A 26,236-nucleotide genomic window follows, 5' to 3' on the forward strand; every position below is an offset into this window, starting at 1 on the left:
TTTCCATGAGATACATAGTACATTTGCATTTCCAGTTTATAATTTGATCTTTCATTAACAATACGTGAAGAGTGCTTCAAAAGTGTTGACTACTTCTTTTTCCCCTTCTTCCCCCCTTTTCCTTCTTTCTTTCCCCCCTTCTTCTTTTCCTTTCCTTCTTTCTGAGGTTTGGGTGCAGGAGGGGTTGTGTCTGGGTATAATTTAAGATAATATTCCTTCATTGCTCTACAGTCCACTTGGTTCTTCCCAACAGCAAAAGCTTTTTTTAATTCATCCACCAGGGTATCTGCCATCTTCAATTTGTGCCCTGCCATCCTCTTATCAAATTCAGCTCCTTTTACTGTTTCATCAGGCAGTGCAAGAATGAAATGGCTGAAATAGAAAGATTGTAGTGAAGTGTCTGCTTCTGTTAGGTTTGTGTAATACCAAATAAATGGGATGTTTAGGATGAGGTCAAACCAGGACTTCTCCAAAATCTTGTCATTTTGGTCCGAAAGCTCCCTTGCACATTAGAATCATCCTGAATATGCAAAATCGTTTCTCACTGATTTATTCTTCTGTTTTGAGTATAGTGGGGATGAGAACTACTCTCATCCACCATCATCAACCCACCAGACCTTGACTTCTTCCTTTCGACAATTGCAGGAAGGCCAGAGATTGGCACAAAGTGCTAAAGGCCCACGTTCAGTCCCTTTTTAAGCTACGATTTTCACAGAACTTTCCAATAAGTTTCCCCGTGATCATATATTTATGTAATATACTACTAATAATAATAACTGGTGCAACAGCCTGTGAAGGCCAGGGCCTACCTACAGACTGCCGGCCTTACTCCTACCTGCCAGGGTGGAAGATCATCCAACCAGTTAGTGGTGGTTGTAGGTTTCCATGACCAGGTTACGCTACTGATTCGTAGCTCCCCAATTTCCTCATGATAGTGGATGGCCACCTGTCCCATACACAGGTTGAAATCTCAGGGGAAAAGTTGTTACCCTTCCCCCAGGAGACTCAAACCTGCATACGTCCTGTAGCCAGAGCCCAAAGCATGATGCCTTGGACTGCATCCCCACGCTTCTACTATTCAGCTTAAAAATATTATTCACTATTGTGTTTACAGCATATTTAAGAACCATATTTCTATATATTTAGGTTAAATTAAACGTATTTTCACAAGAAAAAAAGTGATGTGATGTATCGTATTGGAACTTTGCTTAGTCGTGATTGGATTGGGACCGGGAAAAAATCCTGACGTTCAGAACAGGAAATATTCAGGACTTCCCGACAATGTTTTAACCTTTTGCCACCCAAGGCCTTTTTCACATGTAAGCCTCTCTGTCCCGAGCCGATTTTGAGCAAAATGCAGAGTTTCAATTAAATGAGTGTAGATCGGAGGCTAATTGCCCTAGAGAGATGAGTGATATACCGTTGAACGCGGAATGAACCAGAGATTCAGAGTATATGAAATTTTTGCAAATTCGGCGTATATGTGGCGGGAGGGAGAGGGCTAACTCTCAAAATTCCAAAATTTCGGGAAAAAAAATTTTGTTCCCCCACCCTCCCCTCAAGCAAAAAGTACATGACAGTGTCGACATGCACATGGAAATGATCGCTAACATGTAAGGAACACAAAAATATTTTCATTATTATCATATGACCAATGTAACTTGAGTTGTACCCCCAAAAGGAATGGTCGGCATGCCACTGATTCAAGCTTCAAAATGCAGCGGTACCTTGAAATGACTTTAGCTCAGAGACTATTTGCCCTGGAGATATGAACGATATACCGTTGTACGCAGAATGAATCACAGATTCAGAAGATATATCATTTATGCACATTCGGCGTATATATGGAGGGGAAAGGGGCCCGAAAAAAAGGATATGAAAAGTTCAAAATGCACATAGAAATTATCGCTGACATGTAAGGAACACAAAAATATTTTCATTATTATCATATGACCAATGTAACTTGAGTTGTACCCCCAAAAGGAATGGTCGCCAAACCACTGATTCAAGCTTCAAAATGCAGAGTTACATTGAAATGACTATAGCTCAGAAACTAAATGCCCTAGAGATATGAAAGATATACCGTTGTACGCAGAATGAATCACAGATTCAGACGATATATAATTTATGCACATTCGGCGTACATATGGAGGGGGAAAGGGGGGAAATCCCCTCAAAAATATTTTTCTTTAAAAAATGCTGTTTCCCACCGCCCCCCCCCCGAAAAAAAAATGTCAAAATGCAAAATTTATGCAAATTTGGCGTATATATGGAGGGGGAAGGGAGAAAACCCCAAAAAATTATTTTAAAAAATTGTCACTTCACCCAAAAAATGTCCTTGCACTTGGGCACAAAACGACACCTACGCACAACATTCACGGACGAAAAGCTGCAACGTAGTGAAAAATGAGCGCCAATTCTTGCAGCTGCTTGAAATTCTATTTTTAGACAATGCTGGGTAACCCCTGTTGCCACTTGTGGACACTTGTGCTAAAAAAAAAAACAAAGGTTTCCTTCAGCGGGCTTCGAAATTCCATTCTCACAACGCTGATTCAACAACCAGTCTTCCCCCTCCCCCTCCCCCACCCCCTGCTTGCACCCTCATGGAAGACTTTCATTTTGACACCGGATACTGATAAACAAGCTTCCTTCGAATCCACTTAGCAGGAGGGAGTGAAAAGCATTGCTTTAGAACAACAAAGCCGATCTTCCTTTGTCGGCAAAAATTTGACGTTGAAAAGAGCTGTAAAAGAGAAGTACCTTTTCCCGCCTTTTCCCCTCCATTTTCATGAAGACAAAAAAAAATGCAAAAAACCATTTCTGTTAAATACATGTGTTAGGAACAATATAAAAAAATAAAATCGAAATTCTAGCCAAAAATAGAAAAGTTATAACGTAAAAACTACGACCTTGACACAGCGTCTCGATCGAGACACTTGGGACAGTGAGGGTTACATTTGGGTATCTCGTTCGAGACGCTTGGGCGGCAAAAGGTTAGTGGTGTTTTTCAGGTTATCTATCTGCCTTTATGATATCATTTTAGGGCTAATGCAACAACCTAAGGAGTTGTCCAAAAAATTCAAGAGGTTTTGTGAAAAGTATATTCCATGGAAAGCATCTTTTCTGCACTAGGCATTATATATAAATCTCATATATATATATATATATATATAAATTTTTTAAAAGTTAAGAGTTTTTTTCACACCACCCTACTGTTCAAGCTTAATTTGATGTTGCACTAACTTGTCAATCAATAAATTCAAATTCTCTGCATTCTATAAAATATTTCTAATCATACAGCATAAAAGGAACATAATTCTTAAAACATGTTTAGTGAACAATATACATGGTTTATTAATCTTTCACATCTCAACTTTCTCGTAATTCTCTAAATAGTGCTACAAAGTTATATTATTATTAATGCGTACCCAAAGTTAATAGGTTTTCTCAATTTCCCATTTTCAAATTTAGCTCTTGCAAGAAGTAATTTCTTCATATCGGGTCCTTTGATAACAAAATTATCTAGTATTCCTTCATATGCTATTTCCAAATTCTCTCTTTTTGATATAACTTGCTTTGCAGCCTGTGGAAATTAAAAAAATTTCATTATTCTCATATTGTAGTGTACGCACCAATTGCATTTTTTTAAAAAGAAATATACCATATGCTAAGTGTTGTAGGCTGACATGAAACTCTTGGTTATTATAGCTGAATATTTCTGAAAGTGACAGGTGTGAAAAAAAAAAGTTTTCTCAGTTATGGTGCATACACTAATTCCTCAGATATAAATCACTGCAGAAAATTTTCAAAGTGATGCTTACACACCTACATGAGATGAGCGACAATATGTCATAACATTCAATACGTAGATATCTGATATTTCGGTTTCACAAATAAGACTTTTAAGAAATCATTCTTTCTTGTCAAATCACATCATGCTCAACAATAAGGATGACCAGGCATTCTGATCTTTGCAAAATTGTTTTCTTTTTAAAGTTCATGTTGTGGGGTTTGTAATGCCAGCTTCGATACCCAGTGGAGGCACATAGTGGTTTGGATCTCACTTTAAGTTTTAGTTCCAATCCCGATTAGCCTTTCTGTGCATAATATGGACTTAAAACAAAAAAACTCAACTCAAAAAATAGCCAAGTATCAGCTGGTATTAGTTATTTAATTTGAACCAATACTTTCTGATACCACTGGTATCAACTGACACATACATTGGCATCAGTATTGGTTCAAGTGTAGTTTCAACTCTTTCTCTATTCTACCCTTGACAGTACATATGAGAAACCCACAAAACCTCAGGCTTTTAGCGTGCTTGCACACATACCGCTCTTTTTTACAGGATAGTTTCCACAACAGCGTCGACGCCGACAGCGTGTTTTTCACACGCATCGACACAAATCAGAGTTCTCAACATGACCTTGAAGAGAAGGCACGAAAGCCTGATGGCTCCTGCACTGCATTGCCAACCTCTCAATAAGATAAACTAATCTGTGAAATTATGCTAAATGCTGATAAATGGCGCTAGAATCTAAATAATAACAATAAATTATTATTGATAATTAGTAACAGTAATTTGTTGTTATGATTATTTTTAGGATGATTGTAATTTTAAGTTATGCATCTATTTTCCGAGATGAGTTCAACATTGAAGTAGAAAAAGTTTGAGATGATTCACAAAGTGGAACATTTGTCTTATTTGTGCCCCACAACTTTCTACTGGTTCTTGCCATGAAATCTTCCTTGCGAGGTAAACGGGAGAATAAAGAAAAGATGAAGAGGGGAGGGTGTGGTTGGAAAGGCATGTCCTTGGATCGGAAAGAAGATCTGAAAGTCAATTTATTTTTAATTTCTCAAAATATTGTTCTTTGAAGCGAATTTCTCCTTCCCAGAGGAGCAAGTTTGCAAATTATGTTAGATTTTCCCATTATGCAAACACAGGTGTCAATGAAACTCAAATTGTGCTAGGTTTAGCATAATTATGCTAGGGTTAACATCGCTACCCTACTTCGAAACATTTTCCAGCTAAATTTTATTTCTTGGGTCGGTGTCCTATTTTCATAGCTCAAGGCACAAGGGGGCTGGACCAAACTCTCGATGTGTCGAGGGGAGCTCCGCACGGTTTCGACCATCGAAGGGTCCTTCCAGGAAATTTATCTTACAGGGCTATGTGTGTGGCTGTCCCATTTAGCCCCATTGTTTCTTGGTGCACTCAATATCAAGGTAGGGCATGCCGTCAATGTTATCGGTACATGTGCAAATGCGCTTAGTCTGATGTTTTGTGTACTGTTTTCTTTTTTATCGATGTACATTGACAAGAAAGATTATGCTATATTGAGCATGTGTCTTAAGAAGATAATTAAGTTAAATGATACCTTTTTATCTTACCTCTGCAAACTTCTTATCAACCATGACATTCTTTAAGTCAAGTCGTTCTAGAACACAAGATGTTGTTGGGGCTAATGGCTTAATAAATTTCATTAAACCATCAGAAGTAACAGGATTTTCACCAAGGTATAGTTCTGTAAGGGATTCACTGTGCTCCAGTCCTCTTGCAATTTTTAATAAACTTCCATCCCCAATCCTATAATAGAATGAAATGTTGCACTATTTTGACCAAACTTGTTTGTAGTATTTTAAATCCGAGAGTAAGCTGCTCCTACTTTGTGCATGTGGTGATGCCTATAGCATTATTGATTCCTAATAATGTATTGTTAGTGTATCAATTTGACATGAAATAGTAAGCATTCTGTGTAGTGCCTGAATGAAAAGCATACACTCCACTAGCATAGGGTACCTAATATTAAATTATTCTCAACAATTCTCTCAGAACGCAAAAAGCCAAATGAATATTATTGAAGAAACTACAAAAAAGTGTGTTTTGTTACCTGTTTTGTTTCTGTGCATAAAGTGGACTTAAAACACCAAATCAACCAACCATGGGGAGTGGTTATCACAGTGTGCTACGACACCAGGAGTTCCTGGTTCGAACCCCAATCTGGGCATGGGTGTTCATTGTGTTTGTCCCTTCATTAATTTTATTCTATCGTCTTCACAATTAACCAAATGTTACAAAAAAGCGACGCTAAGTAACAAAAATGAAATCAAATCATTGATTGATTTCTTGATTTGGTTTATTTTACTTCGCTTTTCCACCACTTTTGGCTAATCACGAAGATGATTAGAATGAGCATGTTGGAGTAATGGTTAATAATAACATTTGAGTTGCTATGAAAGGCTATCCTTATATTTGAAGCTTAAATTCAATGCACTTCTCTGCCACCTTAAAATTGATGAAGGGACACAAAGAATACCCATGCCCAAGCCAAGATTCGAACCCAGGATCTCTGGCTTAGTAGTCAAATCAAATCGTTTTTTATTTTTGAATGGGGTTGGGGGTTACATGTACTTTTTTTTAGTACTCCATCATTTTGCAATCTTTTCCTGTTATTGACATCCTTTTTTTTAGGAATACTGGGCCCTAAAAGGGGGAGGGGCATGACCCACACTAACCCCTCTTGAGCATGCCACTGATTGCTACCCCAAGTGTCGACGTCACTGGATCTGAATAGCCACGACAAGAACCAAAAACTTTTGCACTAGAGTTGAACTGATAACACTCAACCCATACCAATTCTCATGGATACAGATACTTGAAAATTGTAACTATGCAAAGTAGCACAGAAAATTCATAAATTTGATTTTCCATTGGAAGTACATCATAGCAATCTACAGATTTTTGCTGTAAAATATTCATAATTTAATCACAAAATCCATTAACTTCACAAAGTGTTACACTGCATTTTTGTGGACTTAGTGAGACCCAGACTCCAGAAAAGTACTGGCTGGTATCCAAATGATACTTTCTGATACTCATATCACTGCTAATGGCTCAGCACTACTTTTCAACTTTACAAATGTTTCTAATCTGTTCTTACCATTGTTCTACTGTTTGTTGCCTGAAGCTTACTGAAAATGACTTTGACAGCCAACTGCTGCTGGAACTCTCTTAATTATTATATTTGAGACATGCAGTGAAGCAGCTTGAAACTACGATACTTGGAACTCTTCAGTCAGTGCAGAAATCTATGTAACAACTGATAGTATTACAGATCGCATCCCGGTCCCCCGGTGACATATTTTTCTTTCCCCGGCATGCAGCCAAATGTCACAATAGACAGGAGGTGCCGTTCATGATTGCAAACGATCCAGGTTTTTAGTTCAGGTTCTGAGACTGTCATTCATTGTTGTTGTACTAGTGCAAGGTGGGAATAAAATATCTTGGAATATGACACCTTAAAATCTACCTGACATCTGTCTGCACTGAAACAAAAACACAGCAAATAGCATTGTACCTGAAAGCATCAAATGATAACTCGGACGAACGGTAAAATATGGATATATTGTAATCAAAGAAATATTGGGATAACAAACATCTTACATGTCCCCCTGATTCATTCTCTCACTAATTCACTCTCCTGGGGAATGTCAACATGGAAATACACATACATGTCATGGGTTTAATCAACGTACCGTTTCCTTTTTTGTTTAAACATTAACTTGAATTTAGGTCGTTAGTCTGCCTGCTCCTGTGCTCATTTCTATCAATATGCGCCAGCCCTCGGAAAAACAATTATCAGAAAAATTAGGTCGGCATAGTTGAACCTTTCGTTCGAATGAACATATGCATCAAAGCTGCAAGTATGACATATACAAAGTTTCTCGGACGGGGCTAATACACACAAGCCTCTCTCGTCCCTGAGAACAATTACACCTCTACATAGTGATGCAGAACTTAATTAGCTCCAGCTGCCGGAATACACAAATTAATCATCGGCGCGAGCAAAAATTACAAAATCACTGTACAATAAAGAATACCACACTCGCACGACCTTGCAATTTAACATACTCATTCAACAAATAAAAGACTAATCAGTCGACCTTCGATAAGCTAATTAAAACGACTGGGCGGTTATTACACTAAAATGGAGCACACTTTGACAAGTTAAATGAAAATTAACGTATTAAAAGGAGCTTTTATCTTTAAATGCAGACAATCAAAAATATTAAAAATATAAACATGAAACGACCTTTATATAACCATTACTCAAAATACAAGACACAAAAGTTAGGTTCGGAATTACTGAGTCACGTTGCGAATCAATGATTTCGGCTTTTATGGTACGGCCGTCGACACAAAACAATACATTCGTACTTGAACATGAACCTGCTGAGGAATACTCTACCCAGACTCTGCTTCACCGTCGGACCGTCCATCTTTCCTGGATACGGGAATTCACACTAGATTCCTTTAGTGGCAAAAAATGTTCCTTCAAGGGTCGACGATATCTGGCACTTTCACTTTTCACTGGACGTCATGTATCAATCCTTTCTCTCAAGTGTCGGCTGTACGCTCTTGCCTCGAACGTCGGCTGTAGCTTCTCAAATGTCGGTCTGGAATCCTCCCTCTATCTGGCATCGGGCATCTCCCAAGCGTCGGTCTGGAGTCCTCTCTCTCTCTCGGGCATCTATCAAGTGCCAGTCTGGAATCCTCCTCCTTGGCGTCGGACGTCTCTCTGTCGTTACCATATGGGCACTGGAGGTTCAGCTGTAGCGTCGTGGTGGATGGAGTTTGGCGTCGGCTTTGGTTGGCTTCACAGCATGGTGTGTCGGTGGCGTTGGCATCGGCTGTAGCTTTGCACCGGATGGTAGTGGCACAGCGTCGTTGCGGGATTCGGGGAAAGCTGACAGCCCCCTTCTCTCTCTCGTCTTAGCCGCCCATGGTTCTGGATTGTCCTTGTTTCACAAAAACAAATCACCAGTGAATGATATCACCGAAACAAGCACACGCAAATTACTTCAGAGGCGGTTACTCGCCGACGGTATGCAAACAAAACAAAGTCCACGAAAACAATAGGTGCACGGGAGTCTAGCACGGAGATGCTCTCGCCACAAAAATTCTGTCAAACTGCGTGGAGAATTCGAAGTCCCGTAGATTTATACGAGATTCAAAAATGTCAGTTGGAAAGACGTTACACTTGGCATGGCTTCGGTTCGAGCAGGGTACAACAACCCCGGCTCTATTGTGTCTAAATGCGGTCAAAGGGCATGTCTTCAGTTTGGTGCAGGGGATTAAGTTCTCGCCTGCCTGCCGTCTATCTGGGAATCCGTGGTCCGCTGTGAATCTCTGATGAAAACCAATTCGCCTTTATGGAGTGAATATTGAGTTTATCTTGGTGAAATTAAATCCATCTTCCATTCATAACGTGCCGCTTCGGTTGCCCTATTTTCATGTACATTCGCCGTGTTGACGATTATTGTTGTCCCCCAACTCCCGATGTTTTGTTCGAATTTCAATTTTTCCACATATACTCACTGGGAATATTCAAATGACAAAAAACCAAACCTCACACTTTACATAAGCAAAATATAGAAAAGGAAAGTTAAAAATTGTACTTACGTATGTGAGTATAGTGCTCTTATTGTAGAACGACGTTTCAGAGATTGACTTATCTCTTTCCTCAGGTTCGTATAAAAACTAAGTACTTGGCATAGTACTGCGTCAAAAATGTAATATGAGGATTGTGGTTAAGGGTTGGTTAGGGTACATTTAAAATATTAAGTTTTTGCTATTAGAAGTACGTAAAAAACCAAGCCGTTCCCTAATAAAACTTGTACAGTAGACCTATTCACAGGTAAAAAAGTTAAAAAAGTTAAAATTCTAAAAAACCTGCATAAATCACAATGCAACCTGCAGGTTTGGCCTTTCCTACCCAACTGTGCTTATCTATCCACATGAAGGTCAATTCTCAACGAATATTTCCCCTCCCCTTAATTTTCTCGTTTCCCCTTATTACGTCACAAATCCAACGTGAATTCACGTTCCTCTCTTGCAGCTTGCATAACTTCCGGAGTGACGTGGAAACCGATATTGGGTTCAATCTTCCAGGCTTTATCCCATTTTTTTGAGGAAATTGATCCACCCTTCTTCCAAATTTCCTTCGTCCCTATTAAGATTACTCTTCCCCCCCTACAAATACTCGCTGTTTCATACACGTTTCTTCCTAATTTCCTCCCCTCTTTCCTGATTACCTCTTTTTTTGCGATTCTATGCCCACTTTCCAAAATATGTTCTGAGAGACCCGTTTTGGGAACTTTTTCCCTTATGTCCTTTTCATGCTCGCTCCATCTTTTACCCATATTTCGGCCCGTCTGTCCTATGTACTCCTTCCCGCATTGGCATTCTATTCGATAAACCCCCTTCTGTTTTTCCGGTATTTCCCTAGTTGTCTTTCCTTTCTTATAATCGGTGAAGTATTTTTCTACATTCTTTGGTGCTTTCATCCCGCAAACGATTCCAAAATCTCTCGTTATTTTTCCGATTTTTTCCGATACGGATTGATGGTAAGGGATGCCAACGTACTTTACCCTCCTATTTTCGATTTTTTCCCCTTCTTTTTGATCCCCTTCTTTCCTAATAATTTTCCGTGCTCTCTCCGCTATCTTATCCATTTCTCTATTTGTGTATCCATTTTTTAATCCTGTTTTTCTTATCCACCGAATTTCGTTGTCTTTTTCTTTTTCATTATTGCATAGTCTACCGACCCTAATAAAAAAGTTAAGGAATACGTTTTTCTTTGTTAAGGAAAGACAACTAGGGAAATACCGGAAAAACAGAAGGGGGTTTATCGAATAGAATGCCAATGCGGGAAGGAGTACATAGGACAGACGGGCCGAAATATGGGTAAAAGATGGAGCGAGCATGAAAAGGACATAAGGGAAAAAGTTCCCAAAACGGGTCTCTCAGAACATATTTTGGAAAGTGGGCATAGAATCGCAAAAAAAGAGGTAATCAGGAAAGAGGGGAGGAAATTAGGAAGAAACGTGTATGAAACAGCGAGTATTTGTAGGGGGGGAAGAGTAATCTTAATAGGAACGAAGGAAATTTGGAAGAAGGGTGGATCAATTTCCTCAAAAAATGGGATAAAGCCTGGAAGATTGAACCCAATATCGGTTTCCACGTCACTCCGGAAGTTATGCAAGCTGCAAGAGAGGAACGTGAATTCACGTTGGATTTGTGACGTAATAAGGGGAAACGAGAAAATTAAGGGGAGGGGAAATATTCGTTGAGAATTGACCTTCATGTGGATAGATAAGCACAGTTGGGTAGGAAAGGCCAAACCTGCAGGTTGCATTGTGATTTATGCAGGTTTTTTAGAATTTTAACTTTTTTAACTTTTTTACCTGTGAATAGGTCTACTGTACAAGTTTTATTAGGGAACGGCTTGGTTTTTTACGTACTTCTAATAGCAAAAACTTAATATTTTAAATGTACCCTAACCAACCCTTAACCACAATCCTCATATTACATTTTTGACGCAGTACTATGCCAAGTACTTAGTTTTTATACGAACCTGAGGAAAGAGATAGTCAATCTCTGAAACGTCGTTCTACAATAAGAGCACTATACTCACATACGTAAGTACGATTTTTAACTTTCCTTTTCTATATTCTGGATTTGTGAGTAACACGCGACAAACCTATAAAATGCTATGTAACTTTACATAAGCCATAATATGATTAATTATACAAAATGATAATTATTGAACTGTGATTTTATACGTCACTGAATACTGTGACAATAGGAACTATGCCCAGTACTTATAGTGAATAGGAAACTACATGCTCCATCTGCTTCATATCAATATAGGCCAATAATTACTTGTATCAAGCAAGTATCAAGCTTGCAATAATGCGACAAGAAAATATTTAACATTAGTTTTGTGACCACTAAACACCATAGCAAAGATAAATTAAAGCACAATACAATAATAAATGAAATAACAAATTCTAATATAATTTTCAAGCACCTTACAGTGTGATTGTATGTTATGGTTTTGATCAAAATATTTAAATATTGTTCATGCAATTATCCATACATAAAATCAAGTCAAGGTTTGTGCTCATCATAGCATAAAATTGCAAATCCTAGCTAATTTAAACCTTCTTGACACCTCTATTTGAATAGATTTGCAGGAAGCATGATGATGTTTGGAACCTCATGAGATTGAATGCAGGTTGATAACTGGTCTCCTTGAATCTTAAATAAATATAGACATTAACTCTTCTTGGCACAAAGGCATTTAAATGCCATGGAAGTACAATTTGATAACTGCAAGAAGAATTTACAATGTATAATCATTGGTGGGTTATCATGATCCAACTATTCCAAATGTTCCTCGACTTGTGAATGCAACCTCCCTCACTCACCATTGATGTCTGCTATACATATGCTTGTTCTCAGTGCTACTTCTGAGCAGTAACTGAATGTGTGACTGTGATTTTTTAAAATTTAATCAGGAAATTGGAGTGACTGGTAGGAAGGGAAGGTAGGAATGCTTCCATTTTTCCCCCGTTTGTCTGAACCTACTACAAGCAAGAAACAAACACAGAAGTACTTGCCATGTTCATCTTATCCAGTCACAAATATAGTAAGTGAATTTAAAAAAGCATGATTCTTCCTCCCTTCTTCAGTCACTCCACCAGCTGACAAAATTATAGTCTCAAGGTCAAGCAACTGTGTTGCCTGACAAGAAGGCAAGATTTTGCAATTGCACATTCAGTTACAGTGCAGTAGGAATTATGAGAAGAAGCACATGCATCAGGGTGTGGAAACATGCCCATGCCAGGTAATGGTTGGAATCACTTCCTCATGATATCACAGTAATGTCAGGAAAAAGATTTAAAAGAATATGTATTCCTGTTCTCTTGGAACAAAGTGAACTATGAACCAATTTCCACTGTTCTGATTCCTAAGCAAGTCCTTTGGCTTATGCTTACCTCCATTTTTGACCTCTTTCCTGTCATCCTCCATTGTCTCGCTTCCCCTTCCCGTGTTTGTTTGAGTTTTGTTGTAAGTCCACTTCATGCACATATAGGTTAATCGAGACTGGACTAGAATTTAAAGTGAGATCAGAAACAAGTGTGAGCTCCACCAGGTATCGAACCTGGGATCCTTTCATTATAAGGCAATGGTGTTACTGCTATCTAGCCTGATTGTACATATAAGCAACGTTAAATTACATGAACTAACCTGGGCCTTCTCAATGGCATAATGGTAACGTCGTCACCTTCCGATCAAGGGTTCCTGGGTTCAATACCCAGTGAAGGCACATGGTGCCATTTATTCCACTTTAAACTGTAGGTCAAGTCCTAATTAGTCTATCCATGCCAGTGGCGGCTGGCCAAGTGCAACAAGTGCAGATGTTTTCACCTAATTTTCAAATTTATATTGACATTTTTCATTTGCTTGTTAAATTTAACTATTTCCCAGCAGAACGCACACGATAATACTCAAATAACACGCCGTTCGGCGCTACGCACGTATTGAGTTCGTCCCAACCCAAGAGCAAACACCGCTAGGTTGCGGAAAACTTAGCCGGTTGTCATGGCAACGGTGACGTCACCTAGCGTTGGCCTTGAACGGGTGTCGCCTTATAGATGAAGCAGTTCTCTCGTCGGAGAAAACATCGCATCCAGTGCTTGTGGCAAAATCTTCGCGTTCTCGCGAGATCTTGTTCCGCGTGTGTGTTTCGCGTTTCCTATCGTGTGTTGTGTTCATGTGTTGAGCTGTGGTTTCTACAATGAACCCAGTAAATGACTTAGTGTGTAATTTGTTGCAGACACCATTTTCCAGATGGACGGATGAAGACAAAAAAGACGTTTTAAATGGGGGGAGGGGGCACTGGCACTTACTATTTGCTTTCATTGCCTATAAATATACTTCTTCACCTGTTATTTTAGGCACGAGCCGCTACTGATCCATGCATAAAGTGGACTTAGAAGAAACTTTGCCTTTGAATTTAACATTAAGTAACGAGCTCTGCTCAGATGCAATAACTGAATATTGAACTTATTTCCATTGATTTTGCTTAAAATAAAATGTATTACACATAATTAAATGAAGAACATGACATTCTCATTATTAAAGGTGTCGGGCACTTTTTCAACAGTTTCTGTCACCAAGATTTGATTTCTGGTTTCTTTTGAATCTGTAAACACATTGTAGAATAATGCTAGTTCATACCTGCTTATCGTTGTTAGCAATTTATGATATTGATGGAATTACTCGAATGAAATGTGTCATTTTGTTGTTTTTAGTGCATTTAGTATGATCTCAAACTGTGAAGAGTGCAGGAGAAAATTTCACAGACAAGCTAACCTTCAAACACAATGGCTTGAATATTTTGATTTGATTTGCTAATGTGAAAGGTGCGCATGACTTGAACTGGTAGTTTTAGAACTGTACGATGGATATGTGCTGTTTACATCCATGTATCGGCATATTACATTATACTTGTAGAGATGCAGAAGATAATTCTTTTGTAGCATTCCATTGAAGGGATGAGAAGTTATGCAATATTTCTGCAGTTTGTTTGAAATATGAAAAACCTAGACTAATTTTAAAAGACATCTGCATCCCCTCATCTCATTCTACAGGTGTCTGTTGCCTGCTATCTAATGGCATAAATATGAAACAAACTGCTTTCATTATCTTGTGCACTCATTGTTAGAAGTCACTAGTCTCGGTGGAATTGAAATCCACAGAATGTCAAGAAGAGAAGACACATCACCTTGAGCTGTTGTACTATTGACCTGGATATTGCAAATATTTCCAACTATAATCAGAAATGTGAGCAAATGTGTTGATTGCATAGAAAACTGAACCGCTTGTGACCAATACTTTACCTGTTGTTCATAAGGTTCAACACAGTTAAACAGCTGTTATTCTTCAACAATTTTCCCAGTGGATCTGCTGCATTATCTGCCAGAGCATTCCATGATAAGTCAAGTTTTTGCACAAATGAATTATTTTGAAGAGCTGCAAACATCTTTTTACAAGCTGGAATGAAAACAATGAATACATGTAATGTGCAGCATTAATAGAAATTTAAGTTGTGGTAAAGGTAGTATAGCCAGAGGTTGATTCTGGTGAAGTGGTGATATAAAATGTACTGAGCACGAGCAGAATTTTTTTCAGCAAGAGGCAAAAATCTCTCTTTATCATAAGTAGAATGTTACTTTCAAGGCAGACATTTTTGCAGGGGATCAGGTTATTATAAAAATAATGAAGTAGCAGTAGTTATAATAATATAACCAATATTATTATTGTTGTAAATTAATAACGGTGAACTCTTGAAGTTCCAGTGGTCCAGTCGCAGGTGTCTAGATGACCTGGGTGGGTGATTTCAGGTGAGAATTTTTCAGACATTAAGTATCTCTGTGGGTTCAGCCAACCTCTAATAAATGGGTACGGGGGGAGGCAGTTGGAGCATGGTGCTGATCACATCCTATCCACACATGGCCAAGGTGACGAATGTGTGGCACTCTACCTCTGCATCCCCTCTGTATGCTGTAGGTAGCATTACCTTTTTTTAATAGTATAGTATTATTATAGCCTCTTTTTGCTAATTGGTAATTTGTTCCAGTATTTCTGCAGCTTCTGTCACGTTTTTCCTCATTTTAAGTCTTTTCAACTGCATTTTGCTCCTTCAATTATTTGATGCATTCTAATTGTACTTATTTCTCCCAAAATTGCACAATGGAAAATCCATCGTGACACAACATTCAAGTCAAAATTTAAAAAATAGAATAGTATTGAATGTTTTTCCCCATTAATTTTATTATCATTAGTTTTTGCTCAAAAAGGAACTTAATTACAGTTACCCACTTTGAAAATAACTCAGTTACTGATACTTTAAAAATTACAGTTATTCCATTCTAGATAAAATATGTATAACTCATTAAACATGTTTCATGCATCAATTTCAAGCAAGTCTTTTCTTTTCCCCTAATGGCCATGTGTTAACCTCTTAGGTTTAAATGTGGAAATATAGAGGTAAGAAAATTCCAAGTATACCATTATACTCATAGGTGGGGGTGAGGGGTTGCTTCTGCTCCGCTACTTTGAGCTCCAACAGTGATTTTTTTATCCATGAATCTTCAACACCTCCCCCAAATGTTCTGCAAGCCCACTTTGTGATTATTTTGGCTATAAATTTACTTTTACACCCCTACACACTCAATGTGAAAAATTCTACACAAATCCGTGAACTTCAAGCTGCCAAGCTGCCAAATTTCTTCTCAATAGTAATAATAATAATTATTATAATCGGTGCTCGAAGTGGAAATTCCTAGCTGGGAGGTTCTTGGTTGAGTTTAGGGATATGTGGGGGGACAAGGTTGTATTGTTCAATGTGGAGACAATAAAGCAGGTGGGGATGTTTACATAAATTAACCTGCAATTCACAAACAATTTATTTTAAAGCAGTCAAGAACTATTCTTTCTTTTTTTCTGTTTTAGTTAAACTCCTACATATAAATTATTTAAGAAATACCTGAATTATCCCTTATCTATATCTGGTTATTTTCTATAATTTAGTTATTTTAGAATATAATTAGTTAGGTAAGTCCCTTCCCCTGGGTATGCTAGGGCAGCCATGTCAAACTCAATTCGTAAGTCGGGCCACGTAACGATAACGTTACCAGTTGTGGGGATTCAAGTGATTACCCTTGCAGTATCGGTTGGTTCTTTGTTAGTTACTACCAACATTTAACAACTGGAGGGGATGCAAAAAACATAATCTCCCCTTAAAATACCACTGTTCTTAGAAATGAATGATTATGAGAAATGTATAATGGAAAAATAATCTAATTATAATAATCCTTATGTATTTTATTGAAATAAAATTAAACTGAAATATCTTTTCATAGTCAGTGATACCATTTTACACGTTTGTTTTGAATATGAATTGGTTGCAATTGTTCAAACCTTTGTGGCAAGAAACAGTTTAGTTTCGTTTTCCAGAGATTTGACACCTTTTTTTTAGAAACCAGTTTCTCGATGTCAACATTATGTTCTTGGGAGCAGGAGACTCTTAATGCATTCTTGATCGTTGGGCTGTTTTGTTAATCTTCGTGATGGAGAACAATGGTCACAAAGGTAAGTGCTACCAAACATCGCTAAAATTCCAGCAGCAATATGGCTCAATCGAGGATACTGCTGTGGGAGATATGAGAAAAATTTAGGAACACCCACCTTGTGATATTTCTCTTTTAATGCTTAGTCGCATTGTAATTCAATGAGTTCCATTTGAAGGTTGGGACTTGTGCATGCAGCATCGAAAGAAAAGGGAGCAGTAAACAAGGAAAATTTTTCTTCACACTCTTTGAAGTCTTGAAACCTGTTTCCAAATTCATCGAGCAGTATTTTTACTTTGGACGAATATTGGCTTAAATCAGGTTTACAAATTGACCGTTGATATTCCTGACAAGTTGGGAAATGACTGAAATTATTTGTACACAGTTGATTTGCCCAAAGTTTCAATTTCAATTTAAAAGCCTTAACATTGTTATACAATGAAGTAACAATCTGATCTCTCCCCTGAAGTTTGAAATTCAGATAATTTAATTTATGTCTACCAAGAAAGCCAAATCTAGAAGCCAACTGACGTCAGAAAGCAAATCCGGCTGCTGACCTTTCATTTCCAAAAATATTTTGATTTCTTCACGTAGTTGCCAAAACCATTGCAAAACTTTGTGGCAAGAAAGCCAGCAAGCCTCCGCATAATAAGGCAAACTTTGAAACTCGCATTCAATGTCACTAAGAAATGACGCAAACTGCCGTTGATGAAGTCCATGTGAACGTATGAAATTTACAGTTGTTTTTACAAAATTTAACATATGATCCATTTTTAAAACTTTTGAACAAAGAACTTCCTGATGAATAATACAATGAAAATGGTGAAACATACTGCCAGGTGAAATTGTGATCTGCTTGTTGTGTAGTTTAGCTACAAACCCGGAACGATTTCCTGTCATTGCCGAAGCTCCATCTGTAGCAACGCAAACTAACTTTGATATGGAAAGACTGTATCTTTGCAAAATGGCGTCCACTTCTTTGGAAATATATTCTCCTGTTGTTGTGTCATGGAGAGGAATCACATCAAGCAGTTCTTCTGTCACAGTGAGATGAGAATCACATCCACGACTGAATACAGCCAACTGAGCTACTCCACACATGTCCATACTTTCGTCTATTGTGAGCAAAACTGCAACAAAACCAGCAATTTTCATTTTCAATTGTTGTTTTATATCGCCTGCTAAGTCATCAATCCTCTCTGCAACTGTATTTCGTGACAAAGAAATGTTTTTGAATGAGCTCACTTTTTCAGGGCACAAAATTTCCACGGTTTTCACTATGCACTCCTTCACAAATTCACCTCCGGTGAAGCACTTTGAATGTTTAGCCAACAGTTCTGCCACTACATATCTAGCTTTCACTACTCCTTCACTGTCTTTATGTACGTTCGTGAACACATTTTGTTGTTTAGTGAGTCCCTTAACTTGTCTTTTCGTACTTTATCCTGAAACTGGTCATATTTAGAACGATGAGAATCTTAGTGTCGCTTTATGTTATACTCCTTTGGCACACTTACATTTTGACCCCAAATTAAACATGTGATCTTTCCACGCACTTCGCAACAGAAATAAGCGAACTCCCATTTCAGTTGAAAAATTCTGCGTTCTTCAATGGTTCTTTTTTTACTACCGCAAGGCTTAGACAGCGACATGGTTGTCTGAAACTTTAGCAGGTACTGACTTTTCTTTGAGACAAACCCTTCCCAATCAAGAAATTGACTCATTGGCGACATGCATCCCTCCCTCAGCCAGCAAGATAGTTTTGTACTTCAGAAGCAACCTGTCAATCAACTTGCTTAATCGATGCCACAGCTACCCCTTCATGGAATGGAAGAATGTACGTGGGTAGGGAAAATAGGTCAATCTGGTGAAAGTTGGATGAGTCGAGGCTTGTTTCATGAGAATAGGAAAAGTGTTATAACTACACATATACAAATAGTCCTGCATGCATGTAATTTTCATGGAGCCAGGGCGGGCTGCATTGAGGGACGTTGCTGGCTGCATGCGGCCCGTGGGCCGTGAGTTTGACATGGCTGTGCTAGGGTTAACACTCTCTTCCATTTATGCAGGGTAAGACTACTGTATATTCATCATAACAGATGCTTAGGTGTAACCCTACTGAAAACCATAAATAATTTAATAATGATTTTCACTGTGCTGAAACAGATTTAAAACATATAATAATACTGAAAACTGATCTACTATGCACAAGATTAAAAATATGGCTGATTTTTTTTCTGCAATGAAATAAACATCAGACCCCTCATAGTAAGCTCTGAACCTCACCAGCACCCTTGATTCCAGATCGTGCTGTCAATTATTATACTTGAAAATTTTACATGACGATTGGCATTTTTATTTCTATTTTTTTAAAATCAAAATATAATTTTGTTCATTAATGCTGAAACATGCTGAAAAGTAACCTCAAGCAGTAAATAGTTACTGTGACTTGAAAAAGTAACTTGCTTGTATGGAACTGATTACTTTCAAATGCTGGTCTCTGCAGTCTTCTGCTAAATTTGAGAATTCAGGTTCCTGAACACAGCAGGTGCTTCTTTATTCTCGCTGGACTCTTCAATGAATAATGATAAATCAGTGTTATGGCATATGCTAAAAATTCAAGTGCAATCCCTGGTTCAGACACAACTTTCACATAAGTTACTTAAAATATATTCTTTCCCTTACCTTGTGAATCACCTATGACATTCCAGCTGAGGTCCAGATTACATATTGAATCATTTTCGTCAAAAAGTGTTGGCAGTGCATCTGTCATTCCTGCAATGTTATTGTGACTCAAAATGAGTGTCCTTATGCAGCGATTGTAAATTAATCCAGCTACCAATGCATCCAGACCTTTATCTCCAAGTTCATTGCTTGCTAAATTCAAATATTGCAAGGACTGTGTGATAACTAATGCCTCTTGAAAAAACTGAATGTTTACTGGACCAATTCTGAAATTGTAGATCAATCTGATTTCTAATCAATCTCGTCCATGTGATATCAAGTTCATTAGATTGTTACAATGTATAAAACCATTACAGTTGTTTTTACAACAAAATCTGCAGATAACTTTGTGCACAAAAACTTTATCTTTTGCATCAAAATGCTTCATTCAAAAATCAGCCCCTTTTGAACAGTCATTAGATTTTGTGTGCTTTTTGGAAGCAATGTGTACTAAAGTTGTCCATGAAACTTAATTGATTTTTTTAATGTTATTGTTCCATGTGGTACACTCTCACTCCATTTTGCAGACTAATGAGGCTCTGGCATCTAGACTCACAGCCAGTATAATTCTCTGTGGAGCTTGTGTTATATGCTGTCCATTTGTGTTAGTAATTGTCCTTTCATTAATTTCGTCTTATTGCCATTTATCCTCATCTTCATGATTAGCCAAAAGTGGCAGCAAAGCGAAGTAAAATGAATCAATCAGTCGTATTTTTATGTGATTGTTCGTTTCTCATTTTATGGTTGTGTGTGTCGTTCAGAATTTAGATTCTGAACTGTGATGGTCCAGTCTTGTATCTGCTGGATATTGTTTAGCATATTGTATATTACAATTATTAAGATGAAAAGATGCACAGCATATAAGAATAAGTGAGTATATAATTAAAAATGTCATATAAGAGGAGGAAAAACTTCGGAAACTTACAAGTGACACCAAAATGAAATTAGCAAAAGCTCCATTTATCATGTCATATTAAGAATGCTTCTGATAGGTATGAGAAAAATGGTTACATGTGCTAAGAACCAGTGAACAGCAAGATTTCTCTGCTTTTTAGCTTTGCACATGAATTAATTTCATATGCAACAGATACTTCTAATATGATCAAACTTGCATAAAAATAATAAAAGTGACAGTAATAAACTGAAATTAAAATTCAACAATGTAGCTGGGTTTGTTTCTTGAATTTGTTGTATCCATTTCCACTGCTTTCCAAAAGTTAAGAATGCAATGCAAATTTTTGAAAGCGTATTTGAATTTGAGAGGCTGAAAATCGCCACGGATGGAGATGCCAGTTTTTATGTGTAGCTTCCTTTTTGTAAGTAGAGAGTGAATCATCTGTACCTAGGTGCTTAATCTATGCTCTTGAAATAGCATAAAATTGAGGATTTCGTGCAAGAATCATCAAACTTTCATTGAAGATGCCAGCATTCTGAAGGGTTTGAGGTGCATTTAAAGGCTGATACGAAGTGTTTATAACTTTTGTAGGATTATTTTTGATAATATTCGTGTTTCTATGACTGAAAGAAGACGAATGACAGATAGTGAGCGCTGGCAGGCTGTCGGATACATTGAAGCAGGACAGTCAATCAAAGATGTCGCTATTTTCTTTAGCATTGATCATTCGGTAATTTCTCGATTATGGAAACAATTCCAAACAAGTCAAACAGTTGTCCAGAGACCTGTGCCCGGTCATCCAAGGGTTACCATCCCCTCTGATGATCGAAATATTGCTATAGTAGCCAAGCGGAATCTACGAGCGACCTCCACAACTGTTACATCCATGTTTGCAACGGCATTTGGTAAGACAATATCTGCCAGTACTGTGCATCTAAGGCTCCACATGAAGGGATTGTACGCCCGAGTACCACGTGTTTGTGTTGCACTAACCGTCCAAGCCAGAGGGGCAAGATTAAAGTGGTGTTGTCAACATGTCAATTGGACTGTCTCAGATTGGTGCAATGTCCTGTTCACGGATGAGTCCAGATTTGCTCTGGAATCAGATGATAAGTGTGCAAGGATCTGAAGAGAACGAGGCGCACGCAATCAGGCCAAGAACATCGTCGAACATCACGCATTCAGAGGTGGCAGCATCATGGTGTGGGCTGGAATTTCAATGGGATATCGCACCAAGCTGCACATCTTTAAAGGCATCTGTGACGGCTGTGAGGTATCGGGATAAAGTCCTAGACCCCATTGTGAGACTCTACGCTGCAGCAGTTGGCTCTGATTTCCTCCTTATGGACGATAATGCCCGTCCCCATCGAGCCAACATCGTTGACGAGTACCTGGAAAGTGAGGGCATTTCTCGTATGGAGTGGCCAGCATATTCCCCCGACCTTCATCCCATTGAAAACCTTTGGGGTGCCCTCGGGCATGCTGTCTCTGCATACTCCTCCAGCCAGTCTCAGAGAGTTGGAAACCGCCCTAATGGAGGAATGGACATTGCTTGCATCTGCAATGTTTGGTCACCTCATTAAAAGCATGGAAAATCGATGTACAGTTTGTGTGAATGCCCGGGGTGTACACATACAATATTAATGTAAGTTTAGTTGTGGTCATATACCATATTACTGTAAGTTTTGTTTGGTTTGTTTGCCTTTAAACATCATTATGTTAATGACCCAAATGTGACGTCATCATATAACTTACGAAAAGTAAGTAAGTAAATAAGTAAGTAAGCATGTCAAAAAAAAAGGGCCGATATTTTTTAAAAAACAAAGAAAATGATAGGAGAAGAAATTTATTGTGATTGATAAACAAGTACATACCTTGGCTAATTTTTGGACGTAGTCACTATTAACCTGCAGACTTTTCTGATAGTGTGGCACAAGCTTTCGTATACCCTCTGCGTAAAAATCTGCCACCTGAGAGTGCAGCCAGTCCAGAACTGATGTCTTGAGCACGTCACTGTCATTGAAACGCTTCGATGCAAGCCACTTTTTCAGGTGAAGAAAAAGAAAAATATCGCTGGGGGCAAGGTCAGTGCTGTAAGGGGGTTGATTGAATAGTTCCCATCGAAATCTTTGAATTGTCTCAACAGTACGAACAGCTGTGTGTGGGCGGGCGTTGTCATGGATCAGAAAAATTCCAGAGCGTAGCATTCTTCTCCGCTGATTTTGGATGGCACGTCGCAGATTATTCAGTGTTTTGCAATACACCTCTGTTGTAATTGTTCGTTCTGGTTCCAAGAATATCACAAAAATCACACCCTTTTGGTCCCAAAACACGGTTGCCATGATTTTGTGAACTGATGGTGTTTGTTTGAATTTCATCGCTTTGGGAGAACCAGAGTGCCGCCATTGCATTGACTGCTGCTTCGACTCCCCAGTGGCGTATGATATCCACGTTTCATCCCCTGTCACTATGTGCGAAAAGAGGTCATCCCCATCCTCACCCCAGCGGGCCAAGAAATCACATGCAGCTGTCCTTCTTTGCTCTTTGTGAGCGTCTGTCATCCCACCTCGCACACAGTTTGTGATACCCCAGGTTGTCAGTCACAATTCGATGCACTGTTTTCGCAGACACTACTGAAAACTCTTTGGCGAGTTCAGATATTTTGAACTGGCGATTGGAATGCACTTTCTCATTAACACGTTCCACCAGATCATCCGTCAGAACACTAGGCCTTCCACTAGGCTCAACATCATGGACATTTGAATGCCCTTCCCGAAACACTCTGCATCATTGTCTGACCTTCCCTTCACTCATCACTGTCGGTCCATAAGTGGCACACAATTCCCGATGGATGTCAGCTGCATTCTGTCCTTTGGCGTTCAGAAATCGTATGACAGATCTCACTTCACATGTGGCGGGATTTTGTATTACGGCAGCCATTTCACCTTACTGCTACTCGCACGTACGCAACCCCATTCTGACGATTCTTTCTCTGTTGCAAGCACAGCATACTAGGGCATGCTCCTGTGCATGTTTAACTTCATCAGTGTTGTCAACCCCGTAAAAAATTATCGGCCCCTTTTTTTATGACATGCGCCTCATTTTTTTTTTTCATCTTTATACACAATTCTTGATTTCTTAAATGCATAAACACATTTGCTACCTTCATGTGCAATTTTGTGTTAATCAAAGCTTTACTTTTCCATTTCTGTTGATTTTACCATCGCGTGCTTAACTTTTGGAAGCATGTTTACATTGTTTAATCCTTTGCTTTCTTTACTTTAAAAATACTTTTTGTATTAGTTGAAATGTTGCGACAGTAAAAAGCTTTCATCACAAGAAGTACTCCCTCTGTCCCATAATTATTGTCCGCTACACTTTTGTTTGTTGTCCCATAATAATTGTCCGATATTCAAACTGTGACATTGGTGTATACAGAAGAAGAAAATGAAACATGGGAATGAGTCATACAACTTTATTACTCAAGGATCAGTACAAATTGGCCGATCAAGTATCCAAAAGAACCTAAATATAAAGTAATCAATACAAAGTGACCAAGAAGTTTGACAAAATAAAACATCAAGACGAAAGAGATTGTTGGTCCAGGAAGGTTGTCATCCCATCAACGAGCTAGATCTAGTGTTGCAGTGCTGCTGTAGCCTCATCGTAAATGTTTCGAGCACACTCCAAGCGAGATGGCAGGACGTTTCGACGGTTCAAGTGTGCTTTTTGCATATGGGGAATCCTGTAGTTGTTCCCACCTTTGGAGGTGTATAATTTCAATGAGACAGGACTGCAAAGTGAAAAAGATGTTGTTGAGCTTGTTGCGTGTCAGATCAGAGAAAGATGTTTCAACGGCGGCGATCAACTCATCAATAGTTTGTGGAGTTGGAGAGACTGAATTGCCCCCGGAAGTACCCCTGATCTAAACCATTCATGTCCGGACTGTTTGGCCGTTGGTTTAGGAGATCCAAAGTGATTCCACTGACCGCTGCAGCATCCATCCAGGCGCGGTCATTGGGAACGATATGCGGACGCGCATTGTCCTGCTGATCGGACACCTGGTGCAGTCCACGAGGCCATTGTGCATCTATTGCTGTGATTAACTTGTTGATGAGCATGTCCCGGTAAACATCTTTGGTAACAGTTAATGGTTTGGTGACCATTGTACCAGCAGGACGATTCCTACTGTTCCTCTTGGCAGGTTCCTTTCTGACGAACAGCAAAATGCCTAACTTGTCATTAAACCACTGCTTGCGACCAGGATCCCAACGAGGCCGGGCGACGGCAGCCAGAAACATGATGTTGAGAATAAAATACGTATTTGCTTTTACATGTGCACTGCGGGTCTGGTTCTTTGGGCAGCAAGCACAATTTCTGACCGTCCGTCATCAGGTAGAACGATTTTTCATCCATATGAACTGTCTCCATCCTCATGTTGAACTTCGGGTTTCTGCTTTCAGGACAAGCGAATGTGGTAGGATCCAGCATTGACAAGGCAAATTTTAGACGTTCTGTCTTGTTCCTATCAGTCAATAATGGCTTCAGTGCATTCGTATGCACTCTGATCTCTCCTGCCTTCACACGCCTGTGTAGGTACTCTTAGCAACATTTAGCGCCACTACCATTGAACGAACATTCTGCAGCTTTCGCAGCGGTAGGTGCTGTAGTCGTTGTAGGGCGAGATCCTTCTTCTTTGGTGTGACTTTGCCTCTCATCCGAGATGCAACCGCAGCACAAAAGGCCCCATTTTTCAACGATTGCCGCCCCTGTTGCCAAATGTGACGTACTGTTCTCGTACTTGCATGAAATTTCTCAGTTGCACTTGCCATGGCACCTTTCTTCACTACGCCAGCCATACTGTTTTCAAAGAGAAACTCGTACACTGCCTGTCGTTTACTGTCGCTTCCTATCATGGGTTGTGTGTTCATGGCTGTTCTTCTCACACGTACTCACTGAAGGAGTTCTCTACTAACGATTTTCAGCATGCCTTGCTAGACCGGTTGCCATACAGTGCCACACCGGTGTGTTGCAACCCAACGCCTCCTTTTGGTAATCGTCTGGGCGGTATTTCTTGCTCGTTGCGATAAGGTCACGTTGTTCCTCTTCACAATCTTGAAGACTGATCTACTGTGCCTCTCCTCATCCGTGTTCTTTCCATCTGCCTCTTCGTCTGTAATTCCTGTACTACCATTTTGGCATACCGGACTATAATTATGGGACAGAGGGAGTATATTTTTTAATATTAATATTGTTCAAAAATGTTTGCAGCTACATGGACAGTCTGCACAGATTTAAGTGTAGAATAAACTCTCCAGGTAGAAGTTATTTTAAAATTATAGCTAAAATGTCATACCAGATGCAGATTATGTGCTTCCAAAGGATCATTTCTCTCACCAGTAAATACCCAATAAAAATAAATCTAACCATAGATGAATCCAAATTGAGGTCAGGGCCGGCGCTAGAACTTTTGCCACCCTGGGAGGTGGCGGCAGATGCTGCTCCCTTTCGGGCACCCCCCCCTCCCACTTTCCCTCCCCGTCATTACGCAGCAACGGGAAATTGAAAATCAATATATTCCTAAGTAAAACATCAAACTATAAAATAAATAATGAGACTTGGTACACTATT

General features: G+C 39.0%; 1 protein-coding gene across 2 annotated transcripts in view; it reads right to left on the bottom strand.

The window, feature by feature from the left end:
- LOC145985844 (uncharacterized) overlaps positions 1-26,236 on the bottom strand; it is a 44,820-nt gene continuing 18,584 nt past the window's right edge. For both annotated transcript variants that reach the window (XM_083119942.1, XM_083119943.1), the window contains exons 6-10: positions 19,672-19,937; positions 14,755-14,908; positions 5,395-5,590; positions 3,429-3,583; positions 1-372 (exon numbers count right to left, since the gene is read on the bottom strand). In XM_083119942.1, coding sequence (XP_082976068.1) covers positions 90-372; positions 3,429-3,583; positions 5,395-5,590; positions 14,755-14,908; positions 19,672-19,937 — 1,054 coding nt within the window. In that variant the 3' untranslated portion in view covers positions 1-89. The remainder of the gene's footprint in view (positions 373-3,428; positions 3,584-5,394; positions 5,591-14,754; positions 14,909-19,671; positions 19,938-26,236) is intronic.

Source organism: Lepisma saccharinum, chromosome 3 (assembly GCF_977018435.1).
Source record: "Lepisma saccharinum chromosome 3, izLepSacc3.1, whole genome shotgun sequence".
In the NCBI taxonomy this organism is placed as follows: domain Eukaryota; kingdom Metazoa; phylum Arthropoda; class Insecta; order Zygentoma; family Lepismatidae; genus Lepisma; species Lepisma saccharinum.